The sequence below is a fragment of the Delphinapterus leucas genome, chromosome 11, assembly GCF_059928025.1.
Source record: "Delphinapterus leucas isolate spDelLeu-1000000601 "Yukka" chromosome 11, BTC_Dleu_Yukka2, whole genome shotgun sequence".
In the NCBI taxonomy this organism is placed as follows: domain Eukaryota; kingdom Metazoa; phylum Chordata; class Mammalia; order Artiodactyla; family Monodontidae; genus Delphinapterus; species Delphinapterus leucas.
Genome location: NC_143139.1, coordinates 96,616,717 through 96,631,389, shown reverse-complemented (window position 1 = coordinate 96,631,389; position 14,673 = coordinate 96,616,717). Strand labels below are relative to the sequence as shown.

The 14,673-nt window shown below is 61.8% G+C and overlaps 1 protein-coding gene across 1 annotated transcript in view; it reads left to right on the top strand.

The window, feature by feature from the left end:
• SCUBE1 (signal peptide, CUB domain and EGF like domain containing 1) overlaps positions 1-13,767 on the top strand; it is a 195,611-nt gene extending 181,844 nt beyond the window's left edge. Inside the window, exons 25-31 of the mRNA XM_089921601.1 lie at positions 3,246-3,407; positions 4,745-4,912; positions 6,834-6,995; positions 8,601-8,798; positions 10,351-10,503; positions 10,889-10,968; positions 13,134-13,767. Coding sequence (XP_089777727.1) covers positions 3,246-3,407; positions 4,745-4,912; positions 6,834-6,995; positions 8,601-8,798; positions 10,351-10,503; positions 10,889-10,968; positions 13,134-13,286 — 1,076 coding nt within the window. The 3' untranslated portion in view covers positions 13,287-13,767. The remainder of the gene's footprint in view (positions 1-3,245; positions 3,408-4,744; positions 4,913-6,833; positions 6,996-8,600; positions 8,799-10,350; positions 10,504-10,888; positions 10,969-13,133) is intronic.
• Positions 13,768-14,673: the final 906 nt, after the last annotated feature.

Sequence of the window (14,673 nt, the reverse complement as noted above, 5' to 3'; positions counted from 1 at the left end):
CCCGCAGTCCTGAGGAGGGGCGGGACAGCAAGGCCCCAGCCGAGGGGTATGAGGGGCATGGGACCAGTCCGTGTGGCTCGAGAAGCCTTCCCAGCAGAGGCATGTGGGAGCTGAGGGCAGAGGGGGAGCAGAGTGAAGATGCCCGGGAGGCTGAGGGCCCCCCGGCGGGGCGGGGGTGGTGCTGCCAGGCGCAGGGAAGGCCAGGCCACCGCAGGGGCCGTGGGCAGGGCGGCCAGGTCCAGTGAACGAGGCTGGGGACCTGACCGGCCCCCATCCAGAGGGGGCGGGTTTAGAGACAGCCCCCGGTGGCTCAGAGGTGAACTTGACAGAGTCCTGGTTCTAGTGGGGTTGACGGTTACGTGGGAGAGAAGGCAGGCAGCCACCGGGTGAGCGTATCCACAGGCCAGATGAGGGCTTGCTGGCCCCAGTGCTGCCCTGGGCGCGCTGGGAAGTACTGGCCCGCGCTGAGCCGGCAGCAGCCTCATTCGCCCTCTGCCGTGGGAAGGCCAAGTGGGGAGCAGCAGAGCGAAGACCTAGCCAGAGATGGTAGAGCCTGGAACCAGGGGCAGCAGGAGAGGCGGACAAGGAAGAGAGAAATTGTGAGCACGCTTTGGGGAGGGAGGCGAGGGAGGAGGCTTCAAGGACAACTCCAAGGGTTCCGGCCACTTGGGCAGAGACGGCATTGTTTTCAGATCTGGGAGAAACTTGGGGGAGGGGGCTGGCGGAGGCGGGGGTCCCAGCTGTCCTTGTTAGTCTGAGACGCTCGTTGAGTCGTCCTGGTGAAGGCGCTGACTAGGTTGGAGCCACAGATCTGGAGCACAGAGTGTAGCCTGGGCCGGAGACACAGGCTGGGAGCCACTGGAGAGGAGGTGGGATTTAGGAGTGGCGGGAGGGGCGGTGGAGTGGACACAGCGCCATTTCCCCGCAAGGGGGGAGGGGGAGGGACTCGAGGATGTCATTCTTTTATTTTCAACCACTTATTTTGAAACCGTTTCAAACTTTCAGAAACACTGCCAGACAGAACAAAGAACTTCCGTATTTTCTTCATGCAGATCCCCCCACTGCGATGTCTTACAGCATTTGCGCCGTCATGCTTTTCCGTGCGTGTGGCGCGCTTGTGTGCCTTTACGTCACCTGCTAAATTCCACCAACTCTTCCGACAGCATCCCTTTCCTCTCCGTGTTGTGTCTAGTGGTCATGTCTCCAGAATCCTTCATCTGGAGCAGTTCCTGGCTCTTCCCCTGCCTCTCCTGTCCTGCCCCCGGCTGGCCCTAAGTTCTGTAAGGTGACCCTCAGCTGCGTCTGGTGTTTCCTGGTGACCAGACTCAGGGCCTGCGTTCTTGGCAGGAAAACCACGCTCCACGTCTGCTCTTCAGCGGCCCCGTCAGGAGGCACAGGGTATTGCCCTGGTCCACCACTTGTTCCTCCACCTTAATTCACCATTTTCCCTCTGCAATCGATTAGGATTTCATGGGGATGTATTGCAGTGTGCACCGACACCCCGCTCCCCATCAAACTACCATCCACTCGCTGACAGCCGCCAAATTAGCCACCTCTACAATTGTTGTCAAGCCGTGTTCTCTACTTCTATCATCCCTCCTGCATTTATTAGCATTCTAGTGCAAGAGAGAGCTTTCCCTTCTCCCACATGTTGGCATGTATCTATATATCTATGCATTTATGTCAGTGTGGACTCACAGATTCCTCACTGGCTTGTAATCCACTCCTAAGGTGACTTAGTTCGGTGCTCAGATCGTCCCTGCTTCAGCCAGTGGGCGCGCCATCAGCTCGGCCCCTGTGTCCTTTCGACATGGCTCCATCACTTGCTGAGTGTCCGGCACTAAAGATGTTTCAGACTCAGCTTGTGCTTCCCCTGCCTTGGAATCAGCCAAAACTCCAAGGACCCCTGTTCCTTTTAGAGGAGGAGAGTGTGTAGAAAGCGAGAGCTGAGGTACTCATTGCTACTGGAGTGTCACTGCCCTCTCATTGGACAGAACTAGAAAGTATAGGTATGCATATATTACATGGAGACCTATGTACCTATGCTATTCCTGTAGCTCTGTGTGTGTGTGTGTGTGTGTGTGTGTGTTATAAAACCATGAGTTCCTACCAGTACCTCCAATTCAGTACCTCAGTATTCATTCTAACTTTTTTTCATGTTATTTTTCCATGTTTCTAAATATCTTGTCCCATGACGCATTCAGCTCCCTTTCTCCTCATTTTCTGTCAGTTCCCTTACTCACTCATCAGTTTTGCTTACGTGGCCAATGCAGCCTACCACACCAGCTCTCCTCAGCCCAGCACCTCTGTCCTCAGACCCCAGGCCCCTCGTGGCCAATGCAGCCGCGACCACACCGGCTCTCCTCAGCCCAGCACCTCTGTCCTCAGCCCCCAGGCCCCTCGTGGCCAATGCAGCCGCGACCGCACCGGCTCTCCTCAGCCCAGCACCTCTATCCTCAGACCCCAGGCCCCTCGTGGCCAATGCAGCCGCGACCACACCGGCTCTCCTCAGCCCAGCACCTCTGTCCTCAGACCCCAGGCCCCTCGTGGCCAATGCAGCCGACCACACCGGCTCTCCTCAGCCCAGCACCTCTGTCCTCAGACCCGAGGCCCCTCGTGGCCAATGCAGCCGACCGCACCGGCTCTCCTCAGCCCAGCACCTCTATCCTCAGACCCCAGGCCCCTCGTGGCCAATGCAGCCGACCACACCGGCTCTCCTCAGCCCAGCACCTCTGTATCCCCAGACCCCAGGCCCCTGTCACTCCCCCAGCCCCTCTGCACCTGAGCCCCACGTCCTCAGGTGCCAGCTCCGCCACACGGGGAAGGAAGGGGGAGCCGGCAGGGGAGCGTGGTTTGGATGAAGTTGACTGTGGGGCATCTAGGAGGCCGTTGGTACACAGGCCGAGGGCCCAGGGCTGGAGGGCAGCATGTGGAGCAGAGAGGGGACGAAAGTCCCTGCAGAGACACTTACAAGAGGGCTGAGGCGAGGGGTCTGCAGGGGACCCTGAGTGGCAGCAGCCAGGAGGGCGCATGAGACCAGGACAGGGTCCTCACAGATGACCACCGCCTGGCTCCTCTGGGATGGGTCTGGGCCCCTCTGTGCCCCCGGAGCCACAGGGGCGAGAGCTGGGCCCTATGTGGAAGGACAGAGCCTGGGCTTGAGGCACCAGCAGACAGACGGCCAGACCGCCTGGCCGCATCTCCCCACCTCTGCCCCCAGCAGTCTCTCCACGTTGCCTCCGCAGTGGCCTGCGGGCCTGGCACCTACTTCAGCGGAGAGCCAGGCCGGTGTGTGCCGTGCACGCCGGGGACCTACCAGGACGGGAACGGCCAGCTCAGCTGCACGCCGTGCCCCAGCAGCGACGGGCTCGGCCTGGCCGGCGCCCGCAACGTATCCGAGTGTGGAGGCGAGTAGGGGCCCTCCCTGCAAAGAGGAGCCGGGGGTGGGGGAACAGGGCACCTCCCGTCTCCACCGAGGTTCCCAAGGCAAAGGCCCGGGTGCCTCGTGGTCTTTTGTAAAGCTCTTTGCCGTTTCCAGAGCCTGTCAGGACTTCCACGCAGCTGCACTTACAAAGTGCGTTGCAGACCCACAGTGCATGTGTCAGAGTGCATGGCAGTGAGCCGGCACTGGGCTGCACTTGGTGCCTTTAAAACTGCACCATGCAGGTTGGAAAGGACTTTACAGTTTACCACTTGCTCATTTACAGGTCAGCTTATAGCGGAGGTACGTAGTGCTTTATAGTTGACCAAACACGTGACACCTCATGGGGCACCCATCCTTGCCGAAATGCTTTGTGGCGTGCGGCCGGATACTTGGGGGAGAACTGTGCTCTACACAGAGAACTTTACAGTTGGCCTGTGGGTGATTTGCAGAGCGCTTTTTCAACTTACCGAGCACAATTTGGTTTGCAAAGAGCTTTTCCATTTACTTACCCCCACTTAACCTCATCTGTGAAATGGGCTTGTAGCCTTCCCCCCATCAGCCTCCCTTCCCGGGCCATTGTGGGGCTCACCCAAGAGAATGGATGGGGAAAGGTGTGCTGGTGAGTGGGACCCTTAGGGTGGCAGAGACCTCCAGCCTTCTCTGGGGGACAGAAGAGATCAGAGCCCAGCCCTGAGTCCCTGCAGGCTGGCCCCTGTCCCCTCCAGGAGTGTGGTCTGTGCCCCAGGGGAGGTAGTACCTGTCAGAGAGCACAGAGAGGCCACTGGGGGAGCAGAGAATTCCAGGGTCGGGGCTGAGAAGGCACTAAACCCATGCCTTGCTCAGCGCCGGAATACCCTCTACATCCTGACATCTTGCTAGAACGTGTTGTCTCCTCCCTTTGTCCTAGCTGTGCCCTAAGGACCTCACAGAACCCCCTCCCTCCACTCAGACCCAGCCAGGCAGATGGACAAGGCAGCATCAGCCTGGAGCTTAAGAGCCCCAGGTCCTCATGTGAAGACGGTGTGGCCCGCCCCCTGGGCAGAGCCCCCTAAATAAATGGCCTCCATGACCTCCCACCTCCACATGTGGTGTCCACACTTCTCAGCTCTGGAGCAAGGCCACTTCTCAGCCCACGACCCTTCTAGCTGGTGGGAGGAGAAAAGCCAGGCCTGACCAAGCCCACACAGTGCACTCCTCCCCCACGACCCCCTGCCTTGGTGCCTTGGTGCCTTTCCCAGGACAGGTGAGGGCTGAGCTGAGCGCCGCGCCTGGACCGAGGCGCCCTGCCCCACAGCCTGAGCCGTGACCTCTGACTTGCAGGCCAGTGCTCTCCAGGCTTCTTCTCCACCGACGGCTTCAGGCCCTGCCAGGCCTGCCCCGTGGGCACGTACCAGCCTGAGCCTGGGCGCACGGGCTGCTTCCCCTGTGGAGGGGGACTGCTCACCAAGCACGAGGGCACAGCCGCCTTCCAAGACTGTGAGGCCAAAGGTGAGGACTCCCCCACCCACCCCTCCGCTCAGGGTCAGTTTCCCTAGATGCCCCTCATTTCCTGCCCTGGCAAACCTCCACGGTCAGAGGAGGAGCCTGGAGCCTCAAGCAGTGGACGCTGGTGACGAGCTCTATGCTGCACACAAGGACAGGGACGGCGGGAGTCCAGCACAGGCCTGCCTGAGGGCTCGGATGAGAGAGCCAGCCAGGCGCTGAGCCTCCAGCCTGGAGCTCTGAGCCCCCAGCCGCCAGCTCCTCAAGACACTGGGGAGGCTTTGAGCGGCACTGGGAGGAAGGTTGGGAGGGGAGGAAGGTGAGGAGGGGCAGTGGGGTGAGGTCAGAGGTCAGAGGTCATCAGGGCTGCCCAGGCCCTGCAGTGCGGCCCCTCCTCCCCTCCACACCACCGAAGCTGCACCGCCGCCCCAGGCTCGACTCTCCACGGAGGGACAGTCCTCCCCACCTGCTGATGGCCCGACATACAGACTCTGAATCTCCCCCAGCTCTCCAGCCCACCTCCCCCGGCTCCTGCCAGGTTTTCCCCCCTTTACCGTTAGCCTCGCAGAAGGAGTGTCTGGACTCCACTTCCTCTCCTCTCATTCTCTCCGAATCCCCACCAGCCAGTCCAACTGTCACCGCACTACACCCGCCCAGCGTTTGCTCCCATCAAGGTGGGCCCACAGGGTCCCTGAGTTGCTGGAGCCCAAGTCAGTTCTGTCCGCGTCTCCCGAGACTGGGACGTGGCCCCCTTGGGGCGCTCTTCCTGCCACTTCTCCGCCTGGGCCCCAGGCCCCGCTCAGTCTCCCCCAGCCCCGCCCCCAAGTGCTGGGCCGTCCCAGGCCCCTTGCACGCGCTGCTCTTGAGTCTGGATAAACTCATCTGCTCGCTTTAGGTAGCATCTCTGCACGGGTGCCGCCAGCTTGTTTCCCATCCAGCCTCTCCCCTGAACTGGACTCTGCCCTCCCGCCAGGCCACAGCTCCACATCGTATCTAACAAGCATCTCAGATTCCACAGGCCCAGGCTCCCCTCCGGTGCACGGCGGCTCTTCCTGCCAGGTGCTCACGGGAGCCTTGGCGTCACTCTAAGTGCTCTTTCCCCCTCACCTCACACCCAGTCTGTCCGCAGCCCCTGCAGCTCTAGCTTCTAAACAGCCCGACTGCGCCTCCCCTGGCGGTCCAGTGGTTAAGACTCCACACTCCCACTGCCGGGGGCACGGGTTCGATCCCTGGTCGGGGAACTAAGATCCTGCATGCCGCGCAGCGCAGCCAAAAATAAAATAAAATAAAAAATAAACAGACACAGAGTGACCCTGACCCAGGCCACCGCCACCCCTCCCCGATGGCCCTGGCCTGACCTGCCTGGGCCTCTGCCCCCCCTCCCCCAGAGCCCACTCCCAGTGCAGCAGCCGGGGACACGGGGCAGCTCCAGGTGGCCTTCCTCTCTCAGAGGAAAGCCCAGCCCTCACCGTGGCCCCTGACCTCTGCTCCGGCCACAGCTGGCACAGACACGGCCCACCTCCGGGCCAGCTCTGCACTCTTCGGGTCTCCACGCAGGTCCCCTCGGTGCCGCCTTCCCTCGCCTCCCTCCACAGTCGGCCCTATGGCATCTCCCTTTCCGTTTATTATCCCCAGTGGAGGGACAGACGGGCATTCCACGCAGCCAGAGTACGATGTTGGCCCCGGGGCACAGCTCGGTCTGCCTGGCTCGCTGCTCAGAACCTGTGGTCCACAGCACACCCTGCACTGTTGCAGGCAGGGGCAGGGAGCAGAGGGGTCGGCCACTCAGGGACTGGGCGTGGGTGGTGGAAGGTTTCCGGGCAACGGGGAGGGGCCTTGAACTCTGTGCTGAGTCAGCCCTCAAGGGCAGGGAGCCCCGGGGAGAATGCCGCCTGCCCTTTCCCACCGGTCCCCCCCCCCACCACAGTGCACTGCTCCCCTGGCCACCACTACAATACCACCACCCACCGGTGCATCCGCTGCCCTGTCGGCACCTACCAGCCCGAGTTTGGCCAGAACCACTGCATCACCTGTCCTGGCAACACCAGCACAGACTTCGACGGCTCCACCAACGTCACACACTGCAAAAGTAGGTGCTGCTTTTCCCACGGCCGAGGAGCTGCGGGTGCTGGGAGGGGACTGGGGGCAGATTGTGAGGGCAGGGTGAGCCCTGACCTCAGGTCGTGTCCGCGGTGACACGGACCGGGAGGCCGGTGACTCCTCCCTGGCCCGTCACATCCGCACATGCGCTCGGTGGGACACTGTGGTGCGGAGGGTGCGGCCGGCTTGGCCGGCCCCCTGCGCTCCACGGAGCGACCTGATCGTGCCGTCGTTGGTCGGTTCCCATGGCTCACCTGAGCCTCAGTGCCGGGCCAGGCCCCACTCCACTCCAGGCTCTGGGTCTGCGGAGGGAAAAGTCAGGGCCCATGCCAAGGAGGCTTGTGGGGCAGCTGCCCGCGCCAGACGCTGCAGCTCTGAAGGCGCAGGATGCTCGGGGTGTACCAAGGGTGCCGGCGGAAGAGGGAGACCAGACGGCCACCCTGTGTCTGTAGGAAGCCCCGTTTCAGCCAAAAGAAACGTGGCAGCGTAAGACAATCTGGGAAATAGGTCATCTCCGAGCCCCTCACCAGCAAGCCATCTGGGCCTAACCCAGAGGGTGCTGTCTTTAGGGATCTCTCATTCACTGTTCAGAGCCCTTTAGGGCATACGTTCTGGTATTTTACCCTTTCCCTAATCACTTTCCAGCCAGTGACTCCTTTCCTGGGCTACTGGTCATGTTTGGAACAGCCTGATGGCCCGTGAAGGAGATTTAATCCTCAACGTGGACGCCATCCCCTCTTCCCCGGGCTGCCCCAGCTGGGCTCGCGGCCTCCTGCGGCAGCTCAGCATAGGCAGGGTTTTAAGTGTTTAAACGTCCTAATGAGGAAAAGTGGGGGGAAAGTGGGAGGGAAGCTTCTGGAATGATAAGGTGAAAATGAAATGTTTCCCAGAAATTTTGATGTGAGGAGATCTTTAAATGAAAATCTGTGAGAAAATTATGTATATTTAGTATTTACACTCAGTTTTCTTTGCATAACTTCCTTTATGCAGTTAACCTAGGAACCGTTTAGCTCATAAAAAAAGTCACGTTTGGCCTCTTTGAGGATGCACGGCTTAGCTAGACTTGCAAAGGTGGGGAAGCATATCTCTTGCTGGTCCCTGAGCCTGCCTGCTCCCTGGGGAGGGCCATACCTGGTTCCTGGCGGGCACTCAGGGGATGTTGAACAAAGGGTTGCACAGACGAGTGAGTGGAGAGAAAGGGGACGTTGGGGCACACTTGGCCTTGGCTGAGACACGGAGGAGAGCATGGGCTGGCGGGGAGCTGGCAGCGGCGGGGGCATGGACGTGCCTGCCGGCGGGGCGAGCAGCTCCAGGCAGGAGGCCAGGACGAGGCCCGGCCGCGGAGGTCCAGGTGAGGCAGCCCAGGAAGGAGGCACCCGGGGCTGGGCCTCCGAGAACCAACACGGAACGAGGACCCGCCCCCCGCTGAGGGGTCCCCGAGGGAAGACCGGCCTGGAGCCTGGCCTGCTGGCGGGGAGGACCGGGTAGAGGGGGGCCAAAGAGGGGGCAGAGCACCTACCAGCCCTGCCCTGGGCCGCCAAGGCTGCTGAGGGCCAGCCGGGCCTGACCAGGGCACGGGCCGTGGTGCCCACAGACCAGCACTGCGGCGGCGAGCTTGGCGACTACACGGGCTACATCGAGTCCCCCAACTACCCTGGCGACTACCCGGCCAATGCCGAGTGCGTGTGGCACATCTCGCCGCCCCCCAAGCGCAGGATCCTCATCGTGGTCCCCGAGATCTTCCTGCCCATCGAGGACGGGTGTGGCGACGTCCTGGTCATGAGGAAGAGCGGTACGTGCCGTCCAGGGGGGAGGCCTCAACCACACGCCCACCCTTCCCCCGCGGCACAGCTCTGCGGGGCACTCACCTCTGACCCCAGGGGCTGGGCTTTCCGGAGCTGTGTGGAAAGGTCCGGAGAGCTTAGGGTGTGTCCTAAGTGTGGGAATCAGGACCTGGTCAGGTGTGGTCTCGATGCTGACCACAAGCCAGTCTCTCGCATTTCTCCCGCATCCTGCCACACCGCCCAGGGTGAGCCTCCAGGAGCACCCCCTGCCCTGCAGGGCCTCTTCCCCACTCTGTGCTTGGAGGGGTGGTGAAGGGCCAGCCTGTGCACTCACACAGGGCGCCGCTCCCCTGCTCTGTGAGCTGCAGCCTCCCAGCTCCCCACCCCCATGGGGCCTCTGGGTGAGACTTTGATCGATGGGCCAGCCCCTTAGCAGTGGGTGGGCACAAGCGCCTGCCCAAATGGCCACGGCAGCGAGAAAGGTGGGGAGCCCTGAGACCCCCCCAGGGACTGGGTAGAACCCCTTATGGCCTGTGCCTCGGCTGGGGACCTTGCTGCTGTGCTAAGGCCGCAGTGCCCCCAGGGAGCAAGCTCCAGGTCAGAATGTTAGGGAAGAAGGAGGGGGACAAGACAGACACAAAAATGTGTCCACCCACCGGGGCCTGGGGTGAGTCTGATACACAGAGACCAGCCAGAGGAGCAGGAGAGTGGGGGGGGACGGGGGAGGGGGAGGGCGTCGTCCACCATGTGCCGCATTGTTACCCGGTGCCTGCACCGCCCACTCAGTGTAGCTGACGAGCAGGAAATGGCCCCCAGTGTGTGAATGGGAGGCCTGGGAGGCAAGGAAGGGCAAGGTACCCGGCCAGCGTCCTACAGCCAGTCAGAGCCCAGCCCAGGACCATCCCCTGCCCATTCCCATCACCAGCCTCCCTAGTCCACATCTTCCCCTCCACTGTCTGTCCACAGAGCTGAGCTCTAGGGAGGCCAGCCTCTCCCACCTCGAGGACACCTCAGGAAAGTTCCCCCAGGGAGCAGTGAGGAAGTGGGGCACCCTTTGGCCAGCCCCAGGCACCCCAGGGGTCAGCAGGCTCACCCTTGTTCATCTGCTCACCGAGAGAGGAGACTGACCCCCCACCCCAGCCCCGGCTCTGTGCTGGGTGCAGGCGTGAGCTCTGTCCTTGAGGAGCAGTTGGCAGGGAGACAGTGACAACCCTATAGAGAAGGGCTGCTGTAGTACAGTGTTCACAGAGCAGAGAGGAGACAGAGTAGGGTGGGGGTGGAGCAGTCAGGGAGGCTTCCTGGAGGAGGAGGCACAGAAACTTGTCTCCGAGGGACAAGTAGTAACTGGGGCTGAGGGTCGGGAAGGGCGTTTGGGGCCGAGGGAACAAGTGCGGGGACTGGAGAGCTGGAGTGTTTGGGGGACTGGGTGCTGTGGGTGCTGGATGGCTGACTGAGTGGGGAGGCCACAGGCCTGGGGCAGGAGGTCAGGGACCCGGTAAGGAGCTGTGGATCTGGGGCAGCTCAACCATGACGTGCCTCCGCCCCCTGCCCCACCCCCAGCCTCACCCACCTCTATCACCACCTATGAGACCTGCCAGACCTACGAGAGGCCCATCGCCTTCACCTCCCGCTCCAGGAAGCTCTGGATCCAGTTCAAATCCAATGAAGGCAACAGCGGCAAAGGGTTCCAAGTACCTTATGTCACCTACGACGGTGAGTGTGGCCCCACTGCACACCCAGGCTGGCCCTGGGGACACAGAAACAAATCACGCCTCCCCGTCCTCAGGGAGCTCCAGCCTTGGGGGACTGTGGGGTCCAGACAGGCCCATAAGGGGGACAGGGTGGTACAGATGAGGGACCTATTAGTGGTGTCTGTGGGCCCCAGAGGGAGGTGCTACCCGAGCAGGGTTTTGAGGGTTGTATAGGGGTTTTCTAGCTAGTCAAACCTGGAGGAGACCAGTGTGGGTGGAGGAGACAAAGGCACGCAGTCTGAAGCCCTGGGGGAGGGCCGAGGCTGACGGTAGCAAGAGGCAGGAGGGACTTTCGCCTTCAGCCTCTACCCTCACCTTCCTCCCTTCCCCACCGGTGGCCTTCGCAGAGGACTACCAGAAGTTAATAGAAGATATCGTCCGCGACGGACGGCTCTACGCCTCGGAGAATCACCAGGAAATTTTGAAAGTGAGTGAGCTTCCCTATGGGAAGGGATCGTATAACCCTGGGATGGTGGCCTGTGATGATCCAGGGCCATCCCTGCCCCCAGCCCCGACCCCAGCCCTGCACAGAAGTGAGGAGAGGAGAGCGATAACAGGAGAAGAGAAGGTGATGGGAGCAGGTGGCCAGGGGCAGGGCTGGTCCAGTGCATGTGTCCTTCTAGGCCAGGACCTGCTGACGTGCCCGTGGGCAGGTTCCTTATGAGATCTTGGCCTCACTTTCCTCATCTGTGAAATGGGGAGAGCTCGACAGCGTGGTCTCTTAAAATCAGGAGACTCCTCCGCTGCCTTTGGGACTCACTCCCTCCTCATCCCGCCCACGTCCTGAGAAGTAGAGCCACCTAGTCATCCGGGGGCTGTGGCCGTCACACGCGGGCAGAGGCCGGGTCAGGGCCCAGGTTGTCACCGTGAGGAGCCAGACTCAGGGATCTGCTTGGGCTCTGGGGATCGGGCCCCGGCCCAGCCCTGGGCAGACAGCACCCCCAGCCTGGGAGCCGAGGGTGGCGTGGAGGGTAAGAGCGGGGCCGGCCAGTCCCTCGCTAACTTCTGCTCCAGCTGCCACCTCCCAGCTGGGTGTCTGAGGCAAGCTGTCTGAGCCCCGCCTCGTGTCTGAGAAACCGGGATGGCTCACAGTCTCCGAGCCCAAGCCTGGAGCACTCCTGCACACAGTAGGCAGTTTGTAAGCCAAGAGGTTTGCCCCCTGCTGCCCTACCCGGATGATACCTGGGGATCTCGGGGCACGAAGCCCCTCGTCGCCCTCCTCAGGTACCTGTCTGTTTAGTGGGAACCAGAGGGTCGTCCTGGCCTCTCCGACTCTGTCCTGTTGACAGTGCCTGACTCTCTCGTCCTCGCCCCGGCCCTCTGTCCTCAGCTCCACCCTGAAGCTGGGAGCATCTTTTCAGAGCTAGAAGTGTTCCCATCTCTTAGGACCAAGCCTTGGCCAGCGAGGCCCAGCCTGGCACAGCTACCACCTGCCTCCACGGCGGCTCTCAGGCCTCCGCTCCCCACCTCACTGGCCACGGCCTCCCAGGAACGCTCGCCCCATCCTCTCCTCAGTGGACGTCCTCCCGTCCCTGCTGCTTTCAGCCCAGGCGTCCCATCCTCTGGGCCTCCCTAGCCAGGTTGCGCTCTGAGGGCCCCAGGTGGCCCCCCTTCTTGGCCGTCAGGCCTGCAGTTTAGGTTTGTCCTGTGATTATTTGGCCCCCGTCCCCCCCCATGGGGAAGGAACCACAGGGCTTCCCCCTCAGCACTCTCCCTGGCACCTGGCACAGCGCCCAGCACATGGGAGGAACTCCACCAGTGTCTCCAAGGGCATGGGTGCGTGTGTACACATGGGAGAGGGAGTGCGTGTGTGTGTGTGTGTGCGTGCACGTGTGCGTGCGTGTGCCTGCTCACACATGCCGGGACGAGTCACACCCCAAGACGGCCGCTTGAGACGATGAGCTCGTGGGGCAGGAAGCACGCGGTGCGGTGGCTGCCGGTCACTGGAGGTTCTCCTCCAGGGCGGCATCGCCCCACTTTACAGATGATGGCCCTGGGCTCTGAGAGGGTGCCCAGCTGGTGAGTGACGGCGCCTGAGTGTGGGCCGCCTGGACCCTCGCGGCACCCCTGGGCCAGGCTCTTGGCTCTCAGGACTGCACTTCCTCTTCCGCCCAGCCCTAAGAGGAGGGATCATCACCCCGTCATTCAGATGAATAATTCAAGTTCAGAGCAGCAGGGCCATTTTCCCAGGGCTAAGGCACTAGGGAGGAGATGGTGCAGCTGCGGTTTCCAGTCCGGCCTATTGGCCTCCAAAGCCTTGCTGTCTACTCCGTGTGCTCTGTTTTCAACTTGGGGGGTTTGGCTGTTGTGTTTTTGCAGCGCACCCTTTTAAGATAAAATGTGACTGGAACTCCAAGAGTTAAAACGAATAGACTATTAAAAAACCAATTAGGCTATTAAAACCGAAAAAGTATTCGTGGCAAAGCGTCTGTAGGGTCCTAAAACACACCAGCCAGCCCAGCCTCTTCCCCCTTCCCCCATCCCTGCAGACACCCTCAGGCCCCTCCAGGGCGCCGGGCATGGCAGAGGCGAGCGGCCAGGGCCCTCCAGCCTGGCCCCAGGCCCCTCACCCTGGCCTCACATGTCTCGCAGGACAAGAAGCTGATCAAGGCCCTCTTCGACGTGTTGGCGCATCCCCAGAACTACTTCAAGTACACAGCCCAGGAGTCCAAGGAGATGTTCCCACGGTCCTTCATCAAACTGCTACGTTCCAAGGTGTCCCGGTTCCTGCGACCCTACAAGTAACACTGGTGCGGCCGCCCTGCGTGGGGTGCTGGCTACCCGGGGAGGAGAGAGCTCCTCCCCTGCACAGTCGAAGCTACAGGCGGCTCCGTGGGCCTACACTCTGCCTTGGGAATCACCGTGGCGTCTGCCCTTCAGGAATCGCTGGCCAGCCCGTGGCAGGCGAGACCACATATGCAGGCAGAGACCCCAGCCCGGCTGCGCTCCTCTGATGCCGCCCCCGTGGGAAAACGTTGCTTGAGGCAGCCTTTCTTGCTCCTTCCAGGACACCAATAGCGCCCTCTCCTGAGCTGGCACCAGCGGACGCCACCCGGACCCAGGACGCTCGGCCACCACCCAGGCGGGTCCCGGGCAGAGCTGACCTTTGGAGGTTGCACGTGCCCTTTGCCCGGTGCTTCAGGGGAGAGAGGGGCATGGCTGCCATGTCTCAGGGGGGCTCTCAGAGGCAGAATCCAAGACAGGAGTCCAGGCCGTGGAAGCAGGGGTGGTGAAGGCTCATCTGGGGGCTGTGATAAGCCAGTGTCGATGCCGGCAGGGCGCCCACACCCGCCAGCTCCTCTGGCCGTGGGCCCAGGACACGGGCGAGTGCGGTTGGGCTCTCAGAATTCTGTGATGGGACAGAAAAGAGGTGCTGGGAGAGGAAGCTGTAGATTTCTGCTTTCCCGTGATAGAGCATCTAATTAAGTACTGTGTGTATATGAATATAAAGGTAAAGATAAACATACTTCTATTTGCGGGTACTTTAGCAGCTGTAAATATTACCCTCCACCCCGCCTTCTCCCCGCTGTCGCTGGCTTCCCTGACTGATTAAACTGCTCCCCCAAGCACTTGCCACGTCTGTTTACAAAGGCCAGGAGCCTCCAAGACCGGGGGCGAGGCAGGTCGGCCCTGGACACGCGGTGGAGTACAAACGCTTGGGGGACTGGGCTCCACGCCCTGCCAGCATGTTGCCCTCCAGTGGAAAGCAGTGGAAAGCAGTGTCCCTTCGGACCCCTTCCTGGGGTCACAGGGCCCAGTGGTAAACTTTAGAAGGGGCCTGTGTCTGACCCGAGGCCATGACCGTGGAGTTCAAGCTGAGGACGCTTGCCACCGGAAGGCAAGGCTTTGCCCCTGTGAGCACAGGCTGTGCTGAGCACCGGGGCCCAGGGAGGAAAACGGGTCCCGGGACGGGGGGGCCGCCCCCAGGCAGAGGCGGGCCGGCTGTCGGAGGCCCGGCTTCCAGTGCAGTCTTCTTTCTGCTGCACCCTGTGGCCTCCCTCTCAGGGTCGCTCTGTAAAGAAGCAAAGTCTGGAGTGTGACCGGGCTGCACCGTGTCCCACTCAGCCAGGAGCCAGGGCCTGGGATGGAGCTAGCGAGGACCTCCGACAGGCCGCGGCCTCGCCCACTGCCA